Raw genomic sequence first — 21,362 nt, forward strand, 5'->3', positions numbered from 1 at the left:
GGAGTTGAAGATTAGTTAGTTATAGTTGAAGATTAGTTAGTTATAGTTGAAGGTTAGTTAGTTATAGTTGAAGGTTAGTTAGGATAGAAAGTGAATTAGGTACATTTTGGACTTACCAAAATAGGATAGATAATGGAATTATTTTCTCTGAATTTGTCAAATAAAAATGGACTAGACATTGCTTCGGTATTTATTACTTGTATATATTGTATATAGTTATTGTACTTTTGTATATAGTTTTTCTTTTGTTAGTTATAACCTTTTTCTTTTTTTCTTTTTATTAAAATAGAAAAGGGGAAATATGGTGGTATTTTATTTGTACTGAAATGTGATTTTAATTGTATGTTAATAAATAAAGTTGCCCGGGGGTCAGAGCTATTAGAGCCATAGCAAGAGCATGGCAGTAGTGGCGTACACCTTTAATCCCAGCACTTGGTAGACAGAGCTAGGTAGATCTCTGTGTGTTCAGGGATACAGCCAGCATTGGAGACACACGCCTTTAATCTCAATACCAACCATAGAAGACCTGGAAGTCTCTACAGACAGGCAGTGATGAGGCAGTCATGTGTTTGGGTTTATAACCAATGAGAAGGCAGAACAGCTAGACTATATAAAGACATACACATAGGAAGTAGGTCCCTTTTGGAGAGCTCTCTTGGCTGAAGAGGATCGCTGAAGCAGGAAGGGTGAGGCTCTTAGCTCTGACCTCTTGGCTTTCTTCTCTGAATCGGCTCTGTGTTTCTTATTTACTAAGATGGTTGGTTACATCTACAACTGACCACTCCCTGACCACCACCCTGCTTCTTCTGTCAGGACCCAGGTATACTGCCAGTCCTTTAGGATACTCAATATACTTTCTACAACCAGGAAGTGGTTGGTGAGAGCATGGAGATGTGTCCCACAGCACCTGGTTGGCTGAGTTCTTTGTACCAGAGGAGGCTTTCTGGTCAGGATTTTTTTTCCCTGTGACTTGTTGCAAATGTAATAGCTATGCTTATTGAAAGCCTATTGCTGGGTTTTCAATATCTCTTTAATATTCACAATAAACTGCAAGGTAGTATTAACATCAGTTCATTCTCTAAGTGAGAAAACCAATGCACTAAGAGATTAAAGAGGGTGCCCCAGGCATACTGGCCTGGAGAGTCTACCTTCTCAAAGAGTCCTATTCTCCCTGTTAGAGATGGGGGCTCTGCATGTTTGAAAAAAATGGAACCAGATCTAGGGCAAGCTGCAGATCTCTCCCCTGGTCTGGAACATCTGTGACACTTAACCCACCCTGGAGAGCTCTCCTTGGACCTTCCCAGAAGTTGTAACATAGCTTCTTCTACTTTCCTGGCCTATTTGCCATCCCTACCCAAACTCTCCTTAATCACTTGTACACAAATCTACATTGAGTCAGATTCTAGAGAAATTAATAGGGCCAGAAATTAGCCAGGTCAAGGAGAAAACCAAAGTTCAACACAGAGTAAGTGTTTCTTAGGTATGTCTTAGAAATCACAAATTCTATCCTACATTGGATAGCTACTGTGGGGAGTTACATCCAGATTGTACTGGAATCCTGGGATGAAACAACCAAGAAATTTGAGGCAAAGAAAACTTACAGAGAAAGTAAAATTTAAGTAAAGCCTTGGAATAGCAATAGAGGAATATGTCCTGCAGACATGAAGGGACATATCAGTCTAAACAGAAGGAATAGCACTGACAAGGACAGATATAGGAAGGTAGTTAGATATTCTATTTAAAAAAAAAAACGCTCCACACTCTAGTGCTCTCAAGGTAGAAGACACATTCAAAGAAGCAGTGCACAAATCTGTAGAGCCTTTTAGGGTGGGGAAGGGGGATAGGGGATGTGGGCTAAGGCAGGGGTGGGGGGAGGTGTGATGGGTGGATGAGATGGAGTGGGTGGGAGGTGTAGAGGGGTTGGAGGAGGAGCGGGGAGGTGTGGTGGGAGGAGAAATTCCTAGGTTGATTTTCTAGTCTCTTGAGCTCCCAGATGTAGCTCATTGAAAGGAGGAACACAGGAAGATAAGTCAGCCTAGAAGAGAACATTAGTTCGTTTTGCAATACATGGTATTTGAGATGCCTGTGGGACATCCAGGTGGATAACCAGCTTTGAGCTCATTCAATGTGCATGTTAAGCCTTAAGCTATTCTACGTGGGTTTTTTTTCCCTTTAATTTGTGCAGAATCAAGTTGTTTAGTTTTCAATCTCAACAGTTTTAAACAATAAGATAAATACCCTTTCCAGGAGGCATCTGAAGAGTTAAGTCTTGGGGAGAAAGAGTGACAGAACATGAGGGGAGAATGGGGGGGCAGGAGCACATACTTATGGGAGAGCTGTCACTGCTCATGGCATCATAACCACTCTGGAATTACACTCTGCACAGTCTACAGGCCCTTCTATGGAGACATTGAGAACAGTGGGAAAATTAAAGACAGAGGATGGGATGAATCAGTAAACAGCTTCCTGTGTAAGACTAAGGACCTGAGTTCAGATTCCCAACATCCAAATAAAAACTGTGTATGGCAGAGCATGCCTGTATTCTCAGTGTTGTGAACACCAAGGTAGGAAGATCTTTGAGGCTTGATGACTAGTCAGTTTATCCAAATCTGTGAGCCCCAAATCCCAGAGACAGACCATGTCTCAAAAAGTCAGATAGAAAAAAATAATAAAGAAGACACTTGCAGCACTGACTTCTAACCTCCATATGAATGTACACACACACACACACACACTCCTCACCACTTACTGGCATGACTCCTGAGCTTACTTCACCTTCTCTATTCCCATGAACTGGCCTCCCTCACTCACCATCCTCCTCGGTCTGGACCACCAACTCCTCACTCTCCATCCGGCCCTCGGGATTGGACAGCAGCAGCCGTAGTCTGATGGTCATGAAGGGTCGTAGACCCCGCAGGGTATAGTGGGAAGAAGTCTGGATCACCTCCTCAGCCTCATACTGCTGCTGGTTGAACACGTACTGGTACTGTACCGTGAGGTTGTAGCTGTGGCAGCGGGTCACTGCGTAGCCAAAGGGTTCCCACTGCAGCGTCAGCTGCCTGGCCCGAATGTCCACAATCTCCACATTCTGAGGGCCGTGCACAGGATCTGGAAAATACACACAAGACACAAGAGTTTTGAGGAGACTACAGGAAGCGGGTAGATGTTGTTGCTCTTCCGTATGCATCCCATCTCCACATGGTCTCCTGTGACTTTTGCCACCTACAGCATAATTTACATGAAATTTTTCTTTAAATCAATTTCTTTTTTTTTGTAAATTTAAGCACACATATCTAAGACAAAACAAAAATAAATATGGTGAAATTTTTCCTATTCCCCTCACAATGAAATGTGCCAGCCACAAAAATATAAAATTAGGGCTTCATCAGAGTTCCACTGAGAACTGTTGGGTGCTCCCAAGTGCACACATTTCTGTGATGTGCTGATTCAGATGACTGCTGGAGTTCTGCACTGCCTTCTGTGTTTAACTCAGCTACAGGCTCTCTCCATGGAGCTGAGGCTCCCCCCTGCTTTCTCCCATGCAGATGCAAAATTTGGAGTGGTTCCATCACAGACAGACATTCAGCCTCCAATCCATTTGCATGACCACAATGCCGCATGAACTTGGCCTTTGAATTCCCCTTCTCACTCTCACTTATAATAGGACATATCACTTGCTAGCATCCTGCAACACTTCACTCTTCTTTCTGTCCTCTCCCCTTCTTGCACATCATTCTACCAGTCTGCAGCACCCCAAAACTGTTCCTCACCTCCCTTTGCACACTGATCTTTGTCCCAGGTCCCCATATATAAGAATGACCATGTCTTACTTCATAATCTGTACATTGATCACTATACCTTACATGAGGTAAATAGATGATTTTTGTGCAAAACTAATAAAAACAAACAAGAATAGTGAAGATAGGGATCTGATCAGCATTTAACACCATAATACTTATAGGACATTATCAAGTTATGCCATGTCTTTGAGTGTATGTTTTACTTCATTTGCAAATTTGTGATAATAGAATCTAACCCCCACTGGAGGAGAGGGAGGATCCATATGAAATATCCTGAGCCATTAGAGTTACACCTGGAATTAATAAGCACACCATATAAAATAGCTGGGGGTTTGTTTTATAGCAATAGGAAGAGTAATAAGAATAATAATCCTCTTTCATATGCTATACACCACCTGAGTGTCTTATAAATGGCAGTTCTGGGTAGGACCATTATGCAGTGCAATAGACTAGGCTATGGTCACCTTTCCAGTCCTCAAGTCCCCAGAGCTTTTAGAGTATAGCTGCCCTTGCACCAAGGCACAGACAAGAACGGCTATGGGTGGGAGCTCTGGATGCCGACTGAGTTCCCTAATTTACCTCTATGGGAGAAGTGTAGCTTATAACAGAGCTTTGCCAAGGCATACACTTCCCAAGTGTGTCAGACCGGAGGCCGAGCCATCCCATAGCTGTGCATATTGCTTAAATCAGTAGCTCTGGCCTCTCCTCAGCTGAGGAATTCACACTTATTCTTCAGCCCAGTTATCCATGCTGCAGGATACTTTGTACAAAAGAGATCCAGGATCCCAAAAGTAAACGAGTGACTTGATCAAAGTGACATCAGACAAGTTACTCAGAGTTCAGTATGCTGAACCTATATGGAATGAAAGACAAAGCATGTGGGACTCACAGTCAGGGGTTGTGACCAGGCATGGCTATGACTGCTTGGCTGGGTGTCTTCGGGTGGTTCAGGTTGCAGTGACTGCAGATACACAGGCATAGCAATGGAGGGAACCTTCTGCCTGAGAAATGTTAGCATCCTCTGCAGCTTTTGTCCAGCAGGAATTTTTCAATCTGTATAGCTTCCCAAACTCTGCTGGTATATATCCCCAAGTAATACCTTCCTAACACTCCTCCTCTGGGAACTTCTTCAAAACCAACACTACACCCCAGGAAGATAGTCACCTCATGGGGCCCTCTACTCCCTCGTTAGGAAGTGAGAGCAGAGATATTTAATACTTGGTTAAGGCTAAGGACATAGTTTCATTAACTATCTTAAATACTACAATATTCTATGTCAAATACAATTTTTGAGATGTCCAGTACGGCCTAAAAGTACAAATAAAATACCATCAATGGAAGAGCTTCCAGGAAGTGCTTGTTCTATTTCCTGAATCATGATGCTAGAAGGGAGGGATTGCCAATTCACTTGACAAATGAATAAATCAAGACTTGGAGAGGTCCTGGAACTTGGATCAAGTAACAAGTCGAGCAAGGGGCAAAATGAGGCTTTGAATTTGTAACTGTCTAACCCCATGTCTAGTATGCAAGAGATGGGAAAAGTGGACCAGAACACCCCAGCCATGGGAGAGGTACGTGCTGGGCTTGATACACCTCACAACAACTGTTAAGAGATGGGAAAAGTGGACCAGAACCCCACAGCCATGGGAGAGATACGTGCTGGGCTTGATACACCTCACAACAACTGTTCAGGACGCATCAGAAGACCTACTCCAGAGAAAACCAAAGTTCTGAGAAATGAAAAGATTGTCCTCAGGCCACACAGTAAGAGGCAGGGTTGAGATTTATAGTCTCAGAAAGTCTTAAACCTTTGATTTTTCTCTACTGTGACACCATTGGAGATAGGTCAGAATAGGAGCATAAACATGAGGCAGCCACAGCTGTTGGGAATTTGGGAGAGACCTAGAAGAATGCTAGGGAAAAACAAAAACTGTAACACAGAAATTGCTTTGCCCTTAAGAACCTGGGACCTGTCACCAGAAGGGACCGTGCTGGAACTTAATGCTAAGCTGTACATTGGCCTATCTTCAAGCCCCACTCTCTCTTTTTTCTGCAACCCAACTGTGCAGACATACATATAAACACCTTCACGACTTTCTTATAGATAGTCTTATCCTGAGGCCTTTCCCCTAATCACAGGGGGCGAGGGAAGTTGGAAGCCTGTTACCCAGCAAAGAGCTTCCCTCCAGTGTAGGAATATTGGGGCACAGACATAGATCCTGTGTCTCCTAAGCACACATGATAGAGTTGGAGCATGGCTGGAAGCCAGACTCTGGCACTCAGTAGCTAAGTGACCTTGGCCAAGGGCACTTCATCTCTGTGCCTCCATCTCCTCATCTATAAAGTGGAAATTACTGCACTAATCTCAGAGGGCTGTTAATGAGCATAAAATGAACTGTAAAGAGAGAAAATTGCCTTTCCCTAACAGTGGGGATTCCCCTTACACAGAACTGCCTTTCGTGGAGAAATGCCCTAAGAAGCCTTTAAAAGTTTTTGTCTTTATTCTTGAGAATTTCATACATGTATAAAGTAAAATATCATATCAATTCTCATTTTCCTTCCAACTTGCCCCATGTTCCTCAAACCCCTTCCAAATCATATCTTTTTTTATTATTGTTTATAACCCACTAAGTTCAGTCATTGCTACCTATATGTACAGGAGTGTTTTAAGAGTAGGAGCTTAGATCCCAGGGCCTTGCTTACAACCCTACTAAGCCTCCACAGGAAGACAAACACCAAGGTCTTGATGGGTGGATAAGTTAAGAGAGGTAGGGAAGTAATTAAATAGTAGAATGTTGGGAGAATCCACAAATATGACAGCTCCCCATGTGACTCCTCAACCTCCAACATGGTCTTCAGATATCACAAAAATATTTACTATGACTGGACTCCAGACAGAGCTGAGACATGTATGCACACTTCAGTCAAATAGGACTCTCCACAGATCACCAGGAAAATGGGACTCAAAACACACCCGTACACTCCAGAGACCTTGGGAGATGATTTTGGAGGTTCCCCTAGCCTATGGAAATTAAAAGGTTCAGAGAAATTTTAGTTCAAATACAGTAAGTTCGGACTCTAGTGGCCCTCTGGGTAAGATACATGCAGCTGAAAGTGTCTTGTGACTGTGGTAATTTACATTCTAGAAAGCAGAGGTAGTGGCTATGAGGCAGGAGCTCTGGGCTAGGTAGTGCTTTAACACCTGCCTTTGGGAAACAACTCCATATTATACGTCACTGAGGCTCCATGAATGGAATGTAGCCATATCTCCATGCACCACTGTCCATCATACTTAGCATTTGTCACACTGCCCAGGAATTGCTTGTTTATACATTTGTCTCCCAGATTGCCAGCGACTATTTTCTGTTTGTCTAGCATCTCTAGGATCTGTCAAGCAGACTTCCTATGAGATGACCAGATGGCAGTTTGTTCTAGGAAACTGAGTTCCCATCACTTGTTTCCACCCTCCCTCCTCTGTTCAGGCCAGTACATCAGCAGGATCTCTGAGGCACACATTTCTTTTCTGCTTTGTTTTCAACCAAGAAGATGTCCTGAAATCCTACATAAGAGAAAGTAGTTTTCAGAATGTGTGATGGGAACACTCACGCTTTCAGTGTGATGACCCCCACCTCCCAACAAGCCTCACCTGCCAAACTGAGATTCTGCTCCAGTAATTGCCTTCCGTGGACAAAGTCCTGGGTTTACATTTGGGTTGGTGCAAACAAGTTGAAAATTGCTGAGAAAGTCTTGTGTGTGCAGTAGAGATTGGTTTGTTGAATTTATATCCCCCGTGTAAATACATCCAACCCTACAGCCTCTGGTCTCTGCTTCCAGATAAGGTCCTGTCCATGTGACCTTCTTCAGTAACGACAGACAAGAAGACAGCAGACAGAGCACAGAGCTGCTGGCTTGACTGAGCCGCTGTAAGTTAGTCTATCCTGGAAAATCAAAGTGGCTCTCATCCTAACACCTTTGCAGTGAGGCCATGGGCCTTGTTCTGAGCCCCATAGTGAACCTTGTCAGACTGACTTTTTCCCAGGACAAGGGCTCAGCAGCCAGTGCACTGTGTCCACCTGTCCCCTGACCTCCATTCTGACCATGCTTCAAACTCTAGAATATCCTGTCCCCATAGCTCCAAAGTCATTGCAGGGCCTGAGACCTACTTTCCTTGGTTGCCCCTTCTTGTGAGCACTGCTGGGACAAAGAATGGCTGAGAAGAGGAGCAGAGAGAACTTGAGTTCTCCACACATATTTGCACAAGTCCTTTAGGTTAGAAACAGAGTTGGGTCAAAGGAGAATGGAAACAGGCTACAGGTTTCCACTTGTCCTTATAGTCTAGGCTCATTTAGGATTTTGCATGTGCTAGGTGCAGGTGCCTGTATGTGCACACAAATGTCTGTGTGTGTGTGTGTGTGTGTGTGTGTGTGTGTGTGTGTGTGTGTGTATTCTAAGAAGCTTGTTTGGAATAGAACTTCATTCCCAGGGCTAGAGAAAGACAACACAAAGGCATCATAGGGTTAGATTGAGCAGCCGTCTTGGTTATCTTCAGTTGTCAAGTAGACACAGCCTCGACTCATTTAAGGCAGTCTAAAATAAGAGACTGCCAAAATCAGACTAGAGTTACCATGTCTGTAAGAGATTGTCTTGATGAATTTGGGAGGGCACAGCCCACAGTGGGCAGCATTATGCCTAGGCAGGTAGATCTGAGTGGTATAAGAAAGCTAGTTGAGCATAAGAGTGAAAAGGCCCACAAGCAGAGACTCTCCATGTTTTCTGTCTCCAAGCTCCTGCCTTGAGTTCATGACCTGACTTCTCTCAGTGTTGGATTGTGACCTGAAATTGTCAACCAAGTAAACCCTTTTCTCGACAAGTTGCTTTTAGTCAGTGTTTTATCACAGCAAGGGAAAAGAAACTAGGCCAGGAGGAGAGGCAAGGAAGCTCTCAAATAGGCTGCTGAAAGGAGTCCAACGTGACTGCTTCTGTGCAACTCATAGTAGAACTTGACCATGAGTGAGTAATGACCTAGAGTGCACAGAATGGCTTGTAGTAAAAGCTGACATTCTCTTGTGGAAAACCAAAGTGATCAGCTTATAATGTACTTGGAGTTGGCTCCAGGGGTCCCATCTTGTATGTGTGTGTGTCCGTGCATGCATGTATGTGTGTCCCTCACATTTAAGAAACTATTGCCACCTCAGAAAGGCAGCTTAGCTTCTCTTACCTCTACTGGGACCTTCTACCCCAAATCCCTCTGCTTCAGTTTCTGCTACTCATACATCAAACCCTATACTCCTAAAGGAAAATATGGCATGCACAGTCCTTTGACATTCCCTGCTTTTTTCTGTGTTGTTCTCTGTGTTTGGGATGCTCCCTACAGACACAAATCCCAAGGTCAATATATTCAAAGTCCAGCTCTCACACCACCATTTGCTGGTAACTTTTTCCAAGGACCTCCCGGACATCGTGACTGCCTTGAATTCTCTGTTTAATACACCTAGAGACTTTTGTCAACTTCTAATTGAATTGCAGGAGGTCTGGTCACATGATAACTTTAACATAGAGCTAATATAGAGGTTAGACAGATAGACAAATTAAATAGATATATATGTAAATCTAAAAAAGCCAGTGATGCCTGACCTCAATAGCATAACCAAGGCACTAATATAATATAGGAAAAAAGCAATAAGCAACAGGCTGTTTCAGGGAATCTCTTTGTGTTCCAATTTTAAGGGCAATCATGTGGTTAAGTCAGAATTGCCTTCTGGTTTTGTTCTGCATGGACTCAGCCTTTAAGTCAAAGGCAATAGCTGTAGAATCTCCTAATGACCTTAATCAAAGCAGAACATCTTATTAAAGAAAGGAATAGAAAGCAGATTTCCAGTTCATGAATTTACCATGTATTCATCTTCGCACGCAGAGTTGGCTGGGGCACATGCACTGTTCAAAGTTGAACCTAAATTGAGATAATTTGGGGCATGGGGCTGAAAATGTGGAGGTGGCTAGCGTGTATGTAAAATTAATTTTTTATCCATTTAGAGATGCAATTTGAGTCCCTTTCAAATTAAATTGCAATGGAGTCCTAGGCAGCTGGAAACATTATTGCCAACATAATTTGACACTGCAAGAACAGTAATACATTGACAGATAGTTCGATGCAACCATTAATTTGCAATTTCTGCATGGAAATGATACACGAAGGAGGAAAAGAGGTAAAAGGAGCAAAGTTAAAATCCATCTTCTTTCCAGAATCATCCACTTTTTTTTTTTTTTTTTACTAACTTTTATTATTGCAGATGTTTGGTAGCTAGGAATTTGTTGACCATGACCACATCTTCTGATGGCAGCTACCTTGACAACTGTAACCATCAGAAGCTGAGGAGCAGGACTGTTTACTATCCTCTTGTGGAAATGTCCTAGAGAAGGTAATTCATTGGCAATTTCATCACATCCCTCAATTAAACAGTATACATTGACGGTGGAGACACTATGGTATGGTGAAAAGATCATTGTCTCCCGGAGCACCTAACTGGAAAGCAATTCCTTTCTCCCATCTATAGCTGCGCCTCATTCTCCTATTTGGATGACGGCTGTCTCCAAGGGCTATGAGTGAATCACGAAGTCAGTGTGTCAACTGTGTGTTTGATGCAGTTACATCTCTCAAGCCCAGTGAGATGGCCTGATATTAAGTCAGACAGAACTCATGGCCATTACCATGTTCCAGCTCCTGATCTTATATGTACTACAGGTGACTTCTAGGCTTATGCTTTAACCAACTATAATTTATCATTACTAACCTTCCAAGGATGCCTCATCAGATATTGCTATAGGTAGGTTTTAACTTCTATAAAAATAACTTAGAACTCTAAGATGGACTGGGCATTAGGGATAAAGGTGAATGAGACAGGTACTTTCTCATCTTAGTGGAATTTATATTAGCAGGGTACAGTCATGATAGCTGTGAAGGATAGAGTGACAAACCCACTGTGCCTTCTGCAGGGGAAGTACTAGCCTTTTGGGTACACAGAGCAACAATGCATAGCTTCACTTTGGGGACCCACTTGAGTCAATTTGAACATGAGTCTTGCACAGCCCTGACATTCTTTTTCACAGAAACTGATGCCACCAAAGAAATCGGAGGTGAGTTCAGGTTAATGATTCCTCCATAACTGCATTATTAGGTTATAATGAGAGCAAGTCTTCAGCCCAATCTACTTCACTTTTGAACATTTATTATATGAACATATATTAGCCAGCAAGCACAAAATAGATCAGTCTGTTCCATATGGCTCAGTGAAAGCCCAGAAGTCTGTCCTTTAATGCAATTTGCCTACCATTTTGTATGAAAGGATCATTTGAAGCAGATGGGATAGTATCATAAGTGGGAAAACATTTTCCTTTTGTGTAAGAGACCAGATAGCAAATATTTCAGACCCTGAAGGTCTGGTAGTCTTTGCTATGTCTCTTCATACCTGTGTTTGTAATGGCAGCTGGCAAGACAACCCATGTATAATGGGTATGCCCATGTTTCCATAATACCTTCTCTAGATTAGGCAGTCAAGGTTATGGGGTTTCATTTGACTACTCTCATACAAGGGTCAAAATAAGGGGCTCTTAAAGTTACTTAGTCACAGGACTTTTCAGGAGTCATGGCATGGGCCTCAGCTTAAGTTTGAAATGCAGAGTTCTTATTTTTCACTGTGTAAGTCTAAAGAATGTTTAAAAAGATATTTGGGAGCTGAGAGTGTAACTCAGAGTTAAAATGCTTGCCTAGAGTGCATAAGGTCCTGGGTTCTGTCTCCAGTACTCCAATAAAATAAGCAAAAATATTGGCTAGCCTACAGACTTTGAATAACTTTTGTAGTGGGTAGCTGTTTCAGCTTTGCCCTGGAAGTACTACCCCACTGAGGCTTCAGTAACTGTCACACCTATGAGGCGGGGCCGAGAGAGGAGCCCTTAAGACCCAAGATCCAGATGTGCTGGCTCTCTTGGCTCCTGGATCCTGGACGCTGGAGGTCGATTGAGCAGAGTTCTTCAGAGAACACCACTGGACTGCATTACACCTTTCCCGGACCCTGTAACCTATCCCTTTACTTGTAAACTACTTCATGAAATAAACCTCCCTTTTAACTACATGGAGTTGCCTTAATACTTCCACCAATAAACTTTAATAATTTATAATAATGATTATGCTAGTCAAGAGGCTTCTGAATGCAACCAGTTTCTGATACTAATTATGCCAACTGGCAAAATGGTAGTTATTTACCAAGGTATATATCAGAAGCCTCTGTGGTATTGAGAGTTTCTTTAAGGTTTAGACTTCTTAACTAAAATGTTTGTGTACTCCCGAGTGGAATGTTCTTGGTCTTGACTCGTAGGTTCCTGGCTCTGGATTAAATATCACTAATGTATAACATACTCATCACATGCTAGTGGACACGGGCCTGCATATTTGAGAGTAAATGAGCAAGAGTATAACATGGAGTCTGGACATTAGGAACACTTTTCTGAAGGGACCTTTAGCACAGGATAGAGAGACATTAACAGGTAAATGGGAAGGTTTGTTGCGGGTGGGACTGGGAGAAGTGGGGGATAAAAGGGTTAAAGCCCAAGCAAAGGGGAAATCATGTTTAATATCCAAGGAAGAATAACAAGCAGACAAATGGCCACTGAGATGCTGAGGTGTTTAAGGACAGGGCAGGGGAGTAGCCATCCCCACCTCTTACCAGACAGGTGGCCCCTATGCAGTGATGAGCTAGCAAGTCTGCATGCCTTGACCCTTCCTACCATCCATGTCTAGGAATAGTAGTAACAGTCAGGATTGTTGTAACAGTGCAGTAAGGGTATTCTTTGCTCAAAGAAAAACACTGGGAAGATGCTTTCTTCAAATTAATATTTTAAGCTCTTACCTTATTATACCCAGCACTATACTAGATGTAACAGTAGACCAGATATCTCTCTATTCTTACAGAGAGTGCATTCTATTGAAGGCAAGAGGGTTGAACACTCTATCAGACAAACGTGTAGTAAACCAATTGATAATGAACACTGTAGAGAAAACCAAGCAGGGGCTCTGGGCTGCACAAATGCTGATAATTGTATTTCTTTGATTTTTAGGTCCTGCTAAATCTTTTTTAGGTCCTCCTTAATCTTTTCTCTCCATTTACATAAAAGTTTTACTTTTCTCTGTGACTTAGTTTAAAATAAGTATGTAGCAACAGGGTGGCAGGTGAGGTGTTGAGGACATAGTCTTTTTAAAAATGTGACATGTTCTCTGCCTTTCTTGAGGTTAAACCTTGACAGGGCAGACTCAGATAACCACAGTGGCAATCAAACATGTGACCTGACCAAATTACATGCTAAAGGAAATAGTCCGTGTCATGTTATAATAAAATAGTAACTGCTTTAATGAAACCAGGTGAGAGGCAAATTAGATAAAACACCAGGCAGAGCATACTAGTTAGGGAGGGTGGTTATGCAAAGGTGACATGTGGACTACAAGTTGTCAGTCCTTTATCCTCTATAGTTCCACTTCTACCTCAGCTTCTGCTCAACTCTGGACCTTAGTTTAAAGATCAGCAACTTTGATCCAAATCCATGGCCTCACCCTATGACTGCATTTGATTGGAATGTATTGAAGGGTTTAATCATGGCTGATCCACTTCTATCCCATAAGACCAGGATAGGGAGCCAAGATTCAGACTCAACCATTCTCAAGAGGTGGCTGATGGATTGGGCTAAGAGCCTCAGAACTGGAGCCTGGGGGGTTCTGAATCAGCTACTAAAGCATTGTTTCTTGGCTCTAAGCACCATTTTGTTTTTGCTTGTTTTATTGAGACAGGGCCTCTGATATTCCAGGCTGGCTTTGAATTTGCTATGTAGCTGAGGATGACCTTGAACTCTTGATTGTCTTGCCTCCATATCCCAAGTGCTAGGAGTCCAGGCATGCACTATCATGTCAGACTTCAAACACTCTTTTTTTTTTCCATTTTTCTTAATTAAGAAATTTTCTACTCACTCTACATACCACCCACAGATCACACCTCCTCCCTCCCCCTAGCCCTCTCTCCCAAGCCACCCCATATCCCCACATCTCCCAAATCAAGATCTCCCATGGGGAGTCAGCAGAGCCAGCACACTGATCCTAGGCAGGTCCAAGCCCCTTCTTACTGCACCAAGGCTGTGCAAGGTGTCACACCACAGGCACTGGGTTCCCAAAAGCCTACCCATGCACCAGGAAGGATCCTGATCCCCACCCCCTGGGTGCCCCCAGAACAGTTTGAGCCAAACAAACACACTTTGGATACCCTACTTTTACAGTGCCAGGAGTGAGTTGCAAAAATCACATCTCTGCTTAATCACAGAGCTCAGTGCTACTTTTGCCAATGGGTGGAGCCCGAGGGAGCAGAGAGACCAATGAGGAGGTAGATGCTACCTCCAATTCCTGTGTGCCCATGCCAGTGCAAGTTATTCATCTGGGTGAGCTTTCGTCAGAATATTTAGGTCTAGTTTGCAGTTTCCCAATAGTTAAAGAGCCTGCTTCACAAAAAAAAAAAAAAAAAAAAAAAAAAAAAAAAAAAAATCTATTTTTCAATGAGAGAGAGAGAGAGAGAGAGAGAGAGAGAGAGAGAGAGAGAGAGAGAGAGAGAGAGAGAGAGAGAGCTTGCTTCGCGGTAGCACTAGCCAGAAAAATGCTCTGTATTCCCATCTTTTAGGATTTCCCAATCGTAGCCCCTTCCCTTTTGTGCTGGCTCCTGCAATCGCTGCTTCCCACATTGACGTCAGTTGTCTAATAGGCTCCTTTCACTATTTCTGTTTTATAGACCATTCTTCACACACAGTTAACCACAGCTTCCCAAACTCTACCAGTTCATGGTGCCCTTTGTGTTTGGGTAATTTATTTTTGTACCCCCCAAGCCAAAGAAACATCCAGTAGCTTTATTCATTAGTCAATTCATATAATCTAGTAAGGACCTATACCCCGGTATCTTAAGAATGATTTGAGAAAACAAGACAGACACATTGTCTTAGAGTTTCTATTACTGTGATGAAACAACATGACCTAAGCCACTTGTAGGGGAAAAGGGTACGCTTAGCTCACACTTCCACATCACAGTCCATCACTGAAGGAAGTCAGGACAGGAACTCAAGCAGGGCAGGAACATGGAGGTAGGAGCTGATGCAGACAGAGCCTGTGGAGGGATGTTGCTTACTGGCTTGCTCATCATGACTTGCTCAGCCTGCTTTCTTATAGAAGCCAGGACCACCAGCCCAGGGATGGCACCACCTACAATGGACTGGGCCCTCCCTTATCAATCACTAATTTTAAAAAATGCCATACAGGCTTGGCTTCAGCCCAATCTTATGAAGTCATTTTCTCAACTGAGGCTCCCTATTCTCAGATGACTGACTTTAGTTTGTGTCAGGTTGTCATAAAACTATCTAGCACACACATTAACAAGAGAATGAATTCTTTTACTCCTAACCATCACTACTCACGAATGAACACATTTACCTTTTGGGTAGGACTTCACAGCTTCTCAACTGTGGGTTCAGATCAGACACTGCTAGATCTGTTGCCAGTTCCAAGTTGACTTTTATTCAATCATTGCATTTCATCAGAGATATGGCCCAAAGCCAGGCTTTGCAAAGAAATGGTAACAGGGCAATGCATACAGGCCACATAGTCTGGTGTCCAAACTAGAGATTGCCTTAAGTTAGCAGCTTGCATGGTGTCTGCTTGATGCTGCTGCATTTCCCATGTTTAGAAACAGCTCCTGATTCCTCTAGGAGTTCCTCGGAGTTCTTGGTGCCCTCAGCATACACACTGAGGACTCAGAGTTAAGAATACTAGTTTGGAACAAGCACTGTGACTACTTCCTAACTTTAACCTTGACTGCTACAGAAAACTACTCTCCCTGAACTGGCTGAATATCCCATGTTCTTCATTTCCCACACTAGTGTCCCAAGTAGACTGGGTACTCTGCATCCACAAATCTGGTACCCTAGCCAATCTACTGTGCTTACCAGCTCTGTCTCAGATCCCACATTCCCTTCACTTTTCCACCTGCTCTGTTGCTGAACCCTGGGACAAGGTGGCCAGCCAGCCACGCTTCTCAACACATCAGCTGTTCAAGAGCTCAGATGCTGGGAAACATTCATTGGACACAGGCACAAGGCTGAAGCCTGGAAATAAAAGCTTTAGAATGTTTAAAAATTACTTTTGTGGCAGAGAAAATCGGGTTGGAAAGAGAGAAGCAATTTCTAAATTACATGGTTTCAGATTCCAGAGAGAGAAAAGGAGATTTGGGGAGGGTGGGAGGACAGAAGCCAAGCCTCTAGCATCTTCCAGGTTTTATTTCAATTCATCCTTAATCCATGACCAGTCTCCTTGTCCATTGTCAAAAAATAAAAGAAAGAAAGAGAAAGAGAGAGAGAAAGAGAGAGAGGAAGGAGATTGGAGGAAAATGAAATGAAAACACTCTTGATGGTCAAAAGTCACCTCGTGCTAGATTCAGATGAGATGTTAAATATTCTGAACATTTTCATTCTTTCGGCTCTGAACAATGCCAGAAGTGGACTTGGGAAAGAATCTTCAGTATAGCTATTGCTGTCACTATTTAAGAAGCCTTGTTGTAGATCAAATTGTGTCTAGACTATGTACAACAAGCAGGAGTCATAGCTCCTAATTGGACTTTGATGGTCCCTCTCCAAAACTACTACTTCTCCTTTCCGTTAGAGAGTCTGGCTTTTGTATTCAGATCTGGGGGTTTTCAAAGCTCTGACAGCTCATAACTGAGAACTCCTCCACCCCGGGACACTCTTGATCTCACAAGGAATTGCATTAATCTATAGACACTGTTCAGGACTGCTGGACCTTGACGAGCCCTGCTGTGTCAGCAGCCCCAGAAATGCCTACCAAGCTTTTTTATGATGTCCAAAGCTTTATTCTTTGAAATGTACAAGAGTATCATTAAACTGTAGGAACATTTTCAAATAAAAACCACTGTCAGTTAAAGGAAGCTTTTTCTCTGTCCAGTCTCACTTGGGACCTACCTAGCCAAAGAGGATGGAAATGAGTGGTATGAAGTAAAGCTATCTATTCTAGTGACTTTGCCAAACACCAAAAAGGGAAGCCAAGTAGGACATGGAGGAAAGACAAGAGGGAGCCAGACAACACCTTAGCCCTCCCAATGCCCCCTTGACCATTTATGAAGCACTTTCTGGCCTGCTTGTATGTCTTTCACTGACAGTGGTGGGATAAAGTGAATACATTGTGTTTCCTGCCTGAAGCTCCATTATGAAGGCTGGCCCTTTGCTGTGATGTGGTAGCATGGTCTTACAGATTTTACATAAGACACCAAATGAGGACTTTCTCCTATCAGAATTGTAAAGATGATCACTGTGGTGGTTTAAATGAGAATGGCCCCCATAAGCTCATATATTTTAATGTTTGATCCCAGTTACTGGAACTGTTTGGGAAGGATTAGGAGGCCTGGTCTTGTTGAACTAAGTACAGACTTGTTGGAGGAGATGTGTCATTAGAGATGGGCTTTGACGTTTCAAATGCCCACATAATCCCAGTGTTTCTCTTGACCTGCCTGCCTGTGATTCAGGAAATAAAGCTCTCAGCCCCATGACTGCATGCCTGCTGCCATGCTTCCTGCTATGATGATAATGGACTAACCCTCTGAAACTGTTAACAAGCCTCCAATTGAATGCTTTCTTTTATAAGAATTGAGCAGATGCAGAGATCTATAGCCAAGCATCAGGCCAAGCTCCAGGAGTCCAGTTGAAGAGAGGGAAGAGGGATTCTACAAGCAAGGGGGCATCAAGATCATATTGGGGAAACCTACAGAGACAACCAAACCAAACTAGTGGGAACTCATAAACTTTAGACCAACAGCTGTGGAGCCTCCATGGGACTGGACTAGGCCCTCTGCATAAGCAAGACATTGTGTAGCTTGGTCTGCTTAAGGGTCCCCCTGGCAGTAGGATCAGGATCCATCCCTGGTACATGAGCTGGCTTTTTGGAGTCCATTACCTGTGGTGGGACGCCTTGCATAGCCTTGATGCAGGGGGTGGGGGGTGGGGGTTGGACCTGCTTCAACTGAATGTACCAGACTTTGCTGACTCCCCATGGGAGGCCTTACCTTTTCAGAGGAGGAAATAGGGGGATCTATAGTTGGTATGTAAAACAAATAAAAAATTTCTGACCCTACTTTTCCTACTTTTCATCAGATCTCAATTTACACAGACCTTTCTCAGATGCTCACCATTCTGATGTTTTCATGCCTTCTCTCTCTCTCTCTTGCCCATCAAACCTTATTTATGAACTCTCAATCCCAAATACATAGGTTAACCCTTTATCTCCTCTGGTTCCTGTGAGGTTTGAATGAAATTATATATGCACATTGGTGTAGTAATGACACACAAAAGTGCTGTGTACTAAACCACTCCCAAGCCACTGCTCTACAACCAGGTATTTATTTTTGAGTTCTTACACGATCTTGTTTTATCCAGACTGGGATCAGCTTGACTGGTGTTTTTGATACATTTTCAGGTTTGTTCTATTTATTCTAGATCAGCACTCTCCAGGCCCTGCCTTTTCTTTGACAGATTTGCCAGAATTAAACCAATCTGTGCACAATTTCCTAAAGCTCTTCATATAATGTCTGTGAATACTGACTCTATCAGCCAAGGCAGATCACACAGGCAAACCCAAAAGGAGAGGGGTTGCTAGCTGCAGAGGATGGAAGGAGAAAGCCATGTGGGTCAATACTTGCTAAACAATAGCTCGTACCTTCCAGATCAACACATATCTATGCTTTGGTTATAGGGCTAGCCAGAGCATCCCACACAGTCCAGGACTAGTTTCTCTGGAAGAAGGGAAGTCTGGTTTTGCATCAGGTGTCTAAAAATCCAGAAGTTTCTGCTGAATCCACAAAATATAAGACAGTGGCCTCTCTCTGCCTGTGTGGACTGCTATGTGATGATTCTCTGGGACAAAGGGACACAGCTAGGAAAGTTACTCTGGCCTTCTCAGTGTCAAAGTGAACTGGCTGAGCCATCTGACAAACTGGTCAGGCTAGTTATACTCCCCTACCACACAAATGTCTGCTCAGACCACATGCATCCACATATACTAACATCATCTGTCTTGGTACCAAATCTCCTGTGATTGGATATACATAGTCCTTTCTGTGTCACCTGGAACCTGCTACCGTCTGTGGAAAAACACACTGGATATGATTAAGTTGAGAAACTTGAAGTGGGAGGTGACCCTAGAGCAACTAGGTGGACTCACAGCATCAAAAGGTCCTTAGAAACAGAAGAGAAGATGCAAAGAGAGAGAGTATGCCTCTCTACTGATACCAAAGATAGAGAAAGCAGCCCCAAGCCAAGGAATGTAGGCAGCCTCCTTGAAAAAGGCAAGGAAACTGATTCTCACCTAAACTCTGCAAAAGGAACAGCCTTGAAGAACTATTTTGATCTTCTGACCATAAAAATAGATGCCTGTGAAGTGTGACTCATTACAATAGCAATAGAAGCCCATACAATCCCCAAATATTGTTCTGCATTTATACATTTCTGCATTTATATATTTCTGCATTTTTATCTCCATTTTCACCTTCATTGCCTTTCCTCCCATTGAAATGTTATTTCTACATATGTTCTCTTGCTTGAATGAATTTTTAAAAATGCATGCAATTGATTAGTATGCATGCATTTTAATTATGTAAATTGGAATATATTCTAGCTTTCTTGCTTTGCTGCTCAGTACTATTCCTCTGACATGCATTTATGCCCCTGCATGCCCTTAGTCAACCACTTCCAAACACTACATGGGATTTCAAGGTTTATACCTTCCTACTGGTATAAACTGAAAGGATCTGCTTCCCAGTAATGACTACCAAAAATAATGCTGCAGGGGACCTTTTACAGTATATCACTATGAGAATTTGCATGAGCCTCTATCCAGTATATATGGTCCTAGGAGAGAAGTATTGTCTGATGATTAAACTTAATTGGACAAAGTGCTGTCAGACACCCTCAACTCCTAGTTGTGTGAGAATGTTTGTGTACCAACACACTTATGACAATCAGTGACATTATCCAATTTTTCTAATCTTTGTCAATCTGATGAACTCTAAGTATCGTTCCCTTTACTTTCCTCTAATTTCAATGAGTTTACTCTTCCTTTTATTTATTTATTTATTTAGTTAGTTTTTGAGACAAGGTCTGTCTTAGTGTTCTCTTGCTGCAAAGAGACACTACAACCAAGACAACTCTTATAAAGGCGTTTATTGGGGTTTGCTTACAGTTTCAGAGTGTTAGGCCATTATCATCAAGGCAGGAAGCACGGCAGAATTGGTGCTCGAGTGGAGGTAGACATGCTGTGAGAGAAGTAGCTGAGAATTACATTGCAGAGCCTGCTGTGGGCTTTTGAAACCTCAAAGCCTACTCCCAGTGACATACCTCCTCCAACAAGGCCACACCTCCTAATCCCTCTAAGCAGTTCACCTACTGGTGACTAAGCCTGCAAATAGATGAGCCTATGGGGACATTCTCATTTAAACCCCCACAGGGTCTCAGTCTGTAACCTGGCCTGTCTTAGTACTCTCTATATAGACCAGTTGGGCCTTGAACTCATAGAGATGTGCCTGCATCTCACTCCTTAAATGTTCTGTATCAAGGGTCATATTTCCTGTAGGATTCTATTTAGCAAAGCACTGAAATTTAAAAATGTCTTTCTGTTTTCTAAAGACTTGGAAATAAAATGATAAATTGGTGACAAGGTTTTATCAAAAGTAAGTAGCCATATGATTTATATCACTTATATTAAAGTAATGAATTATGCTGTTACTGAAATTAACTCAGTTCTGAGATAAGCTTCCATGTACATGATTAACATTTTTGTAAACAGTGTTGGACCCATTGGCTGTATTTCATTTCAAATACATTCTCTATACATCCAAACATTAAATGTGCCTGTATTTTCTTATCTTATATTTTCATCTGATTTTGGAACTAAGGTTCCAGTAACTCCATAAAAGGAAAGAAATTCCCTTTGTTTTATTTTCTAGAAAAAAATAGCATTAAGTTAAAAGTTGAACCTCTTCTGATAACTGGTTAGAACCTACTACTCACCAGTCATGTGAGCTTGGTGGGTTTTGATGTTGTGGTTGTTTTTGAGATAGGGTCTATGTAGCTGTTGTTTTCAATGGTAGTTTTAATTTATGTTTTTAACTTTCCATACTTTTACGAAATGTATTTTGATCATAAGCATCCACCACTACCTGCCTCCAACTCCCCCTAATACGCCCTACCTCTACTGCCTCCTGTTAGGTTCAAAGCAGCTCCCCAAAAGGCAGTGCTGGTGACAAAGTCCTAGACAGACAGACTCTGGCCAGGTAAACAGAAGCTTAAAGGTGGGCTTCCTGTTTCCCAGTAATGCCTTTTAATCTGCCATGAACTTCCTTTAATCTTTTCTCTAAGGTCAACTACCTAGGTCGGTGGTTCTCAACCTTCCTAAATGCTGTGACCCTTTAATACTGTTCCTCATGT

At 42.6% G+C, this 21,362-nt stretch overlaps 1 protein-coding gene across 18 annotated transcripts in view; it reads right to left on the reverse strand.

Moving 5' to 3' along the window:
* Ptprt (protein tyrosine phosphatase receptor type T) overlaps nt 1-21,362 on the reverse strand; it is a 1,101,940-nt gene that overhangs the window by 396,182 nt on the left and 684,396 nt on the right. For all 18 annotated transcript variants that reach the window (XM_052726074.1, XM_052726080.1, XM_052726075.1 and 15 more), the window contains one exon: nt 2,812-3,108. In XM_052726074.1, coding sequence (XP_052582034.1) covers nt 2,812-3,108 — 297 coding nt within the window. The remainder of the gene's footprint in view (nt 1-2,811; nt 3,109-21,362) is intronic.

This window comes from Peromyscus californicus, unplaced genomic scaffold (assembly GCF_007827085.1).
Source record: "Peromyscus californicus insignis strain IS unplaced genomic scaffold, ASM782708v3 Scaffold_7__1_contigs__length_154581171, whole genome shotgun sequence".
Lineage (NCBI taxonomy): Eukaryota > Metazoa > Chordata > Mammalia > Rodentia > Cricetidae > Peromyscus > Peromyscus californicus.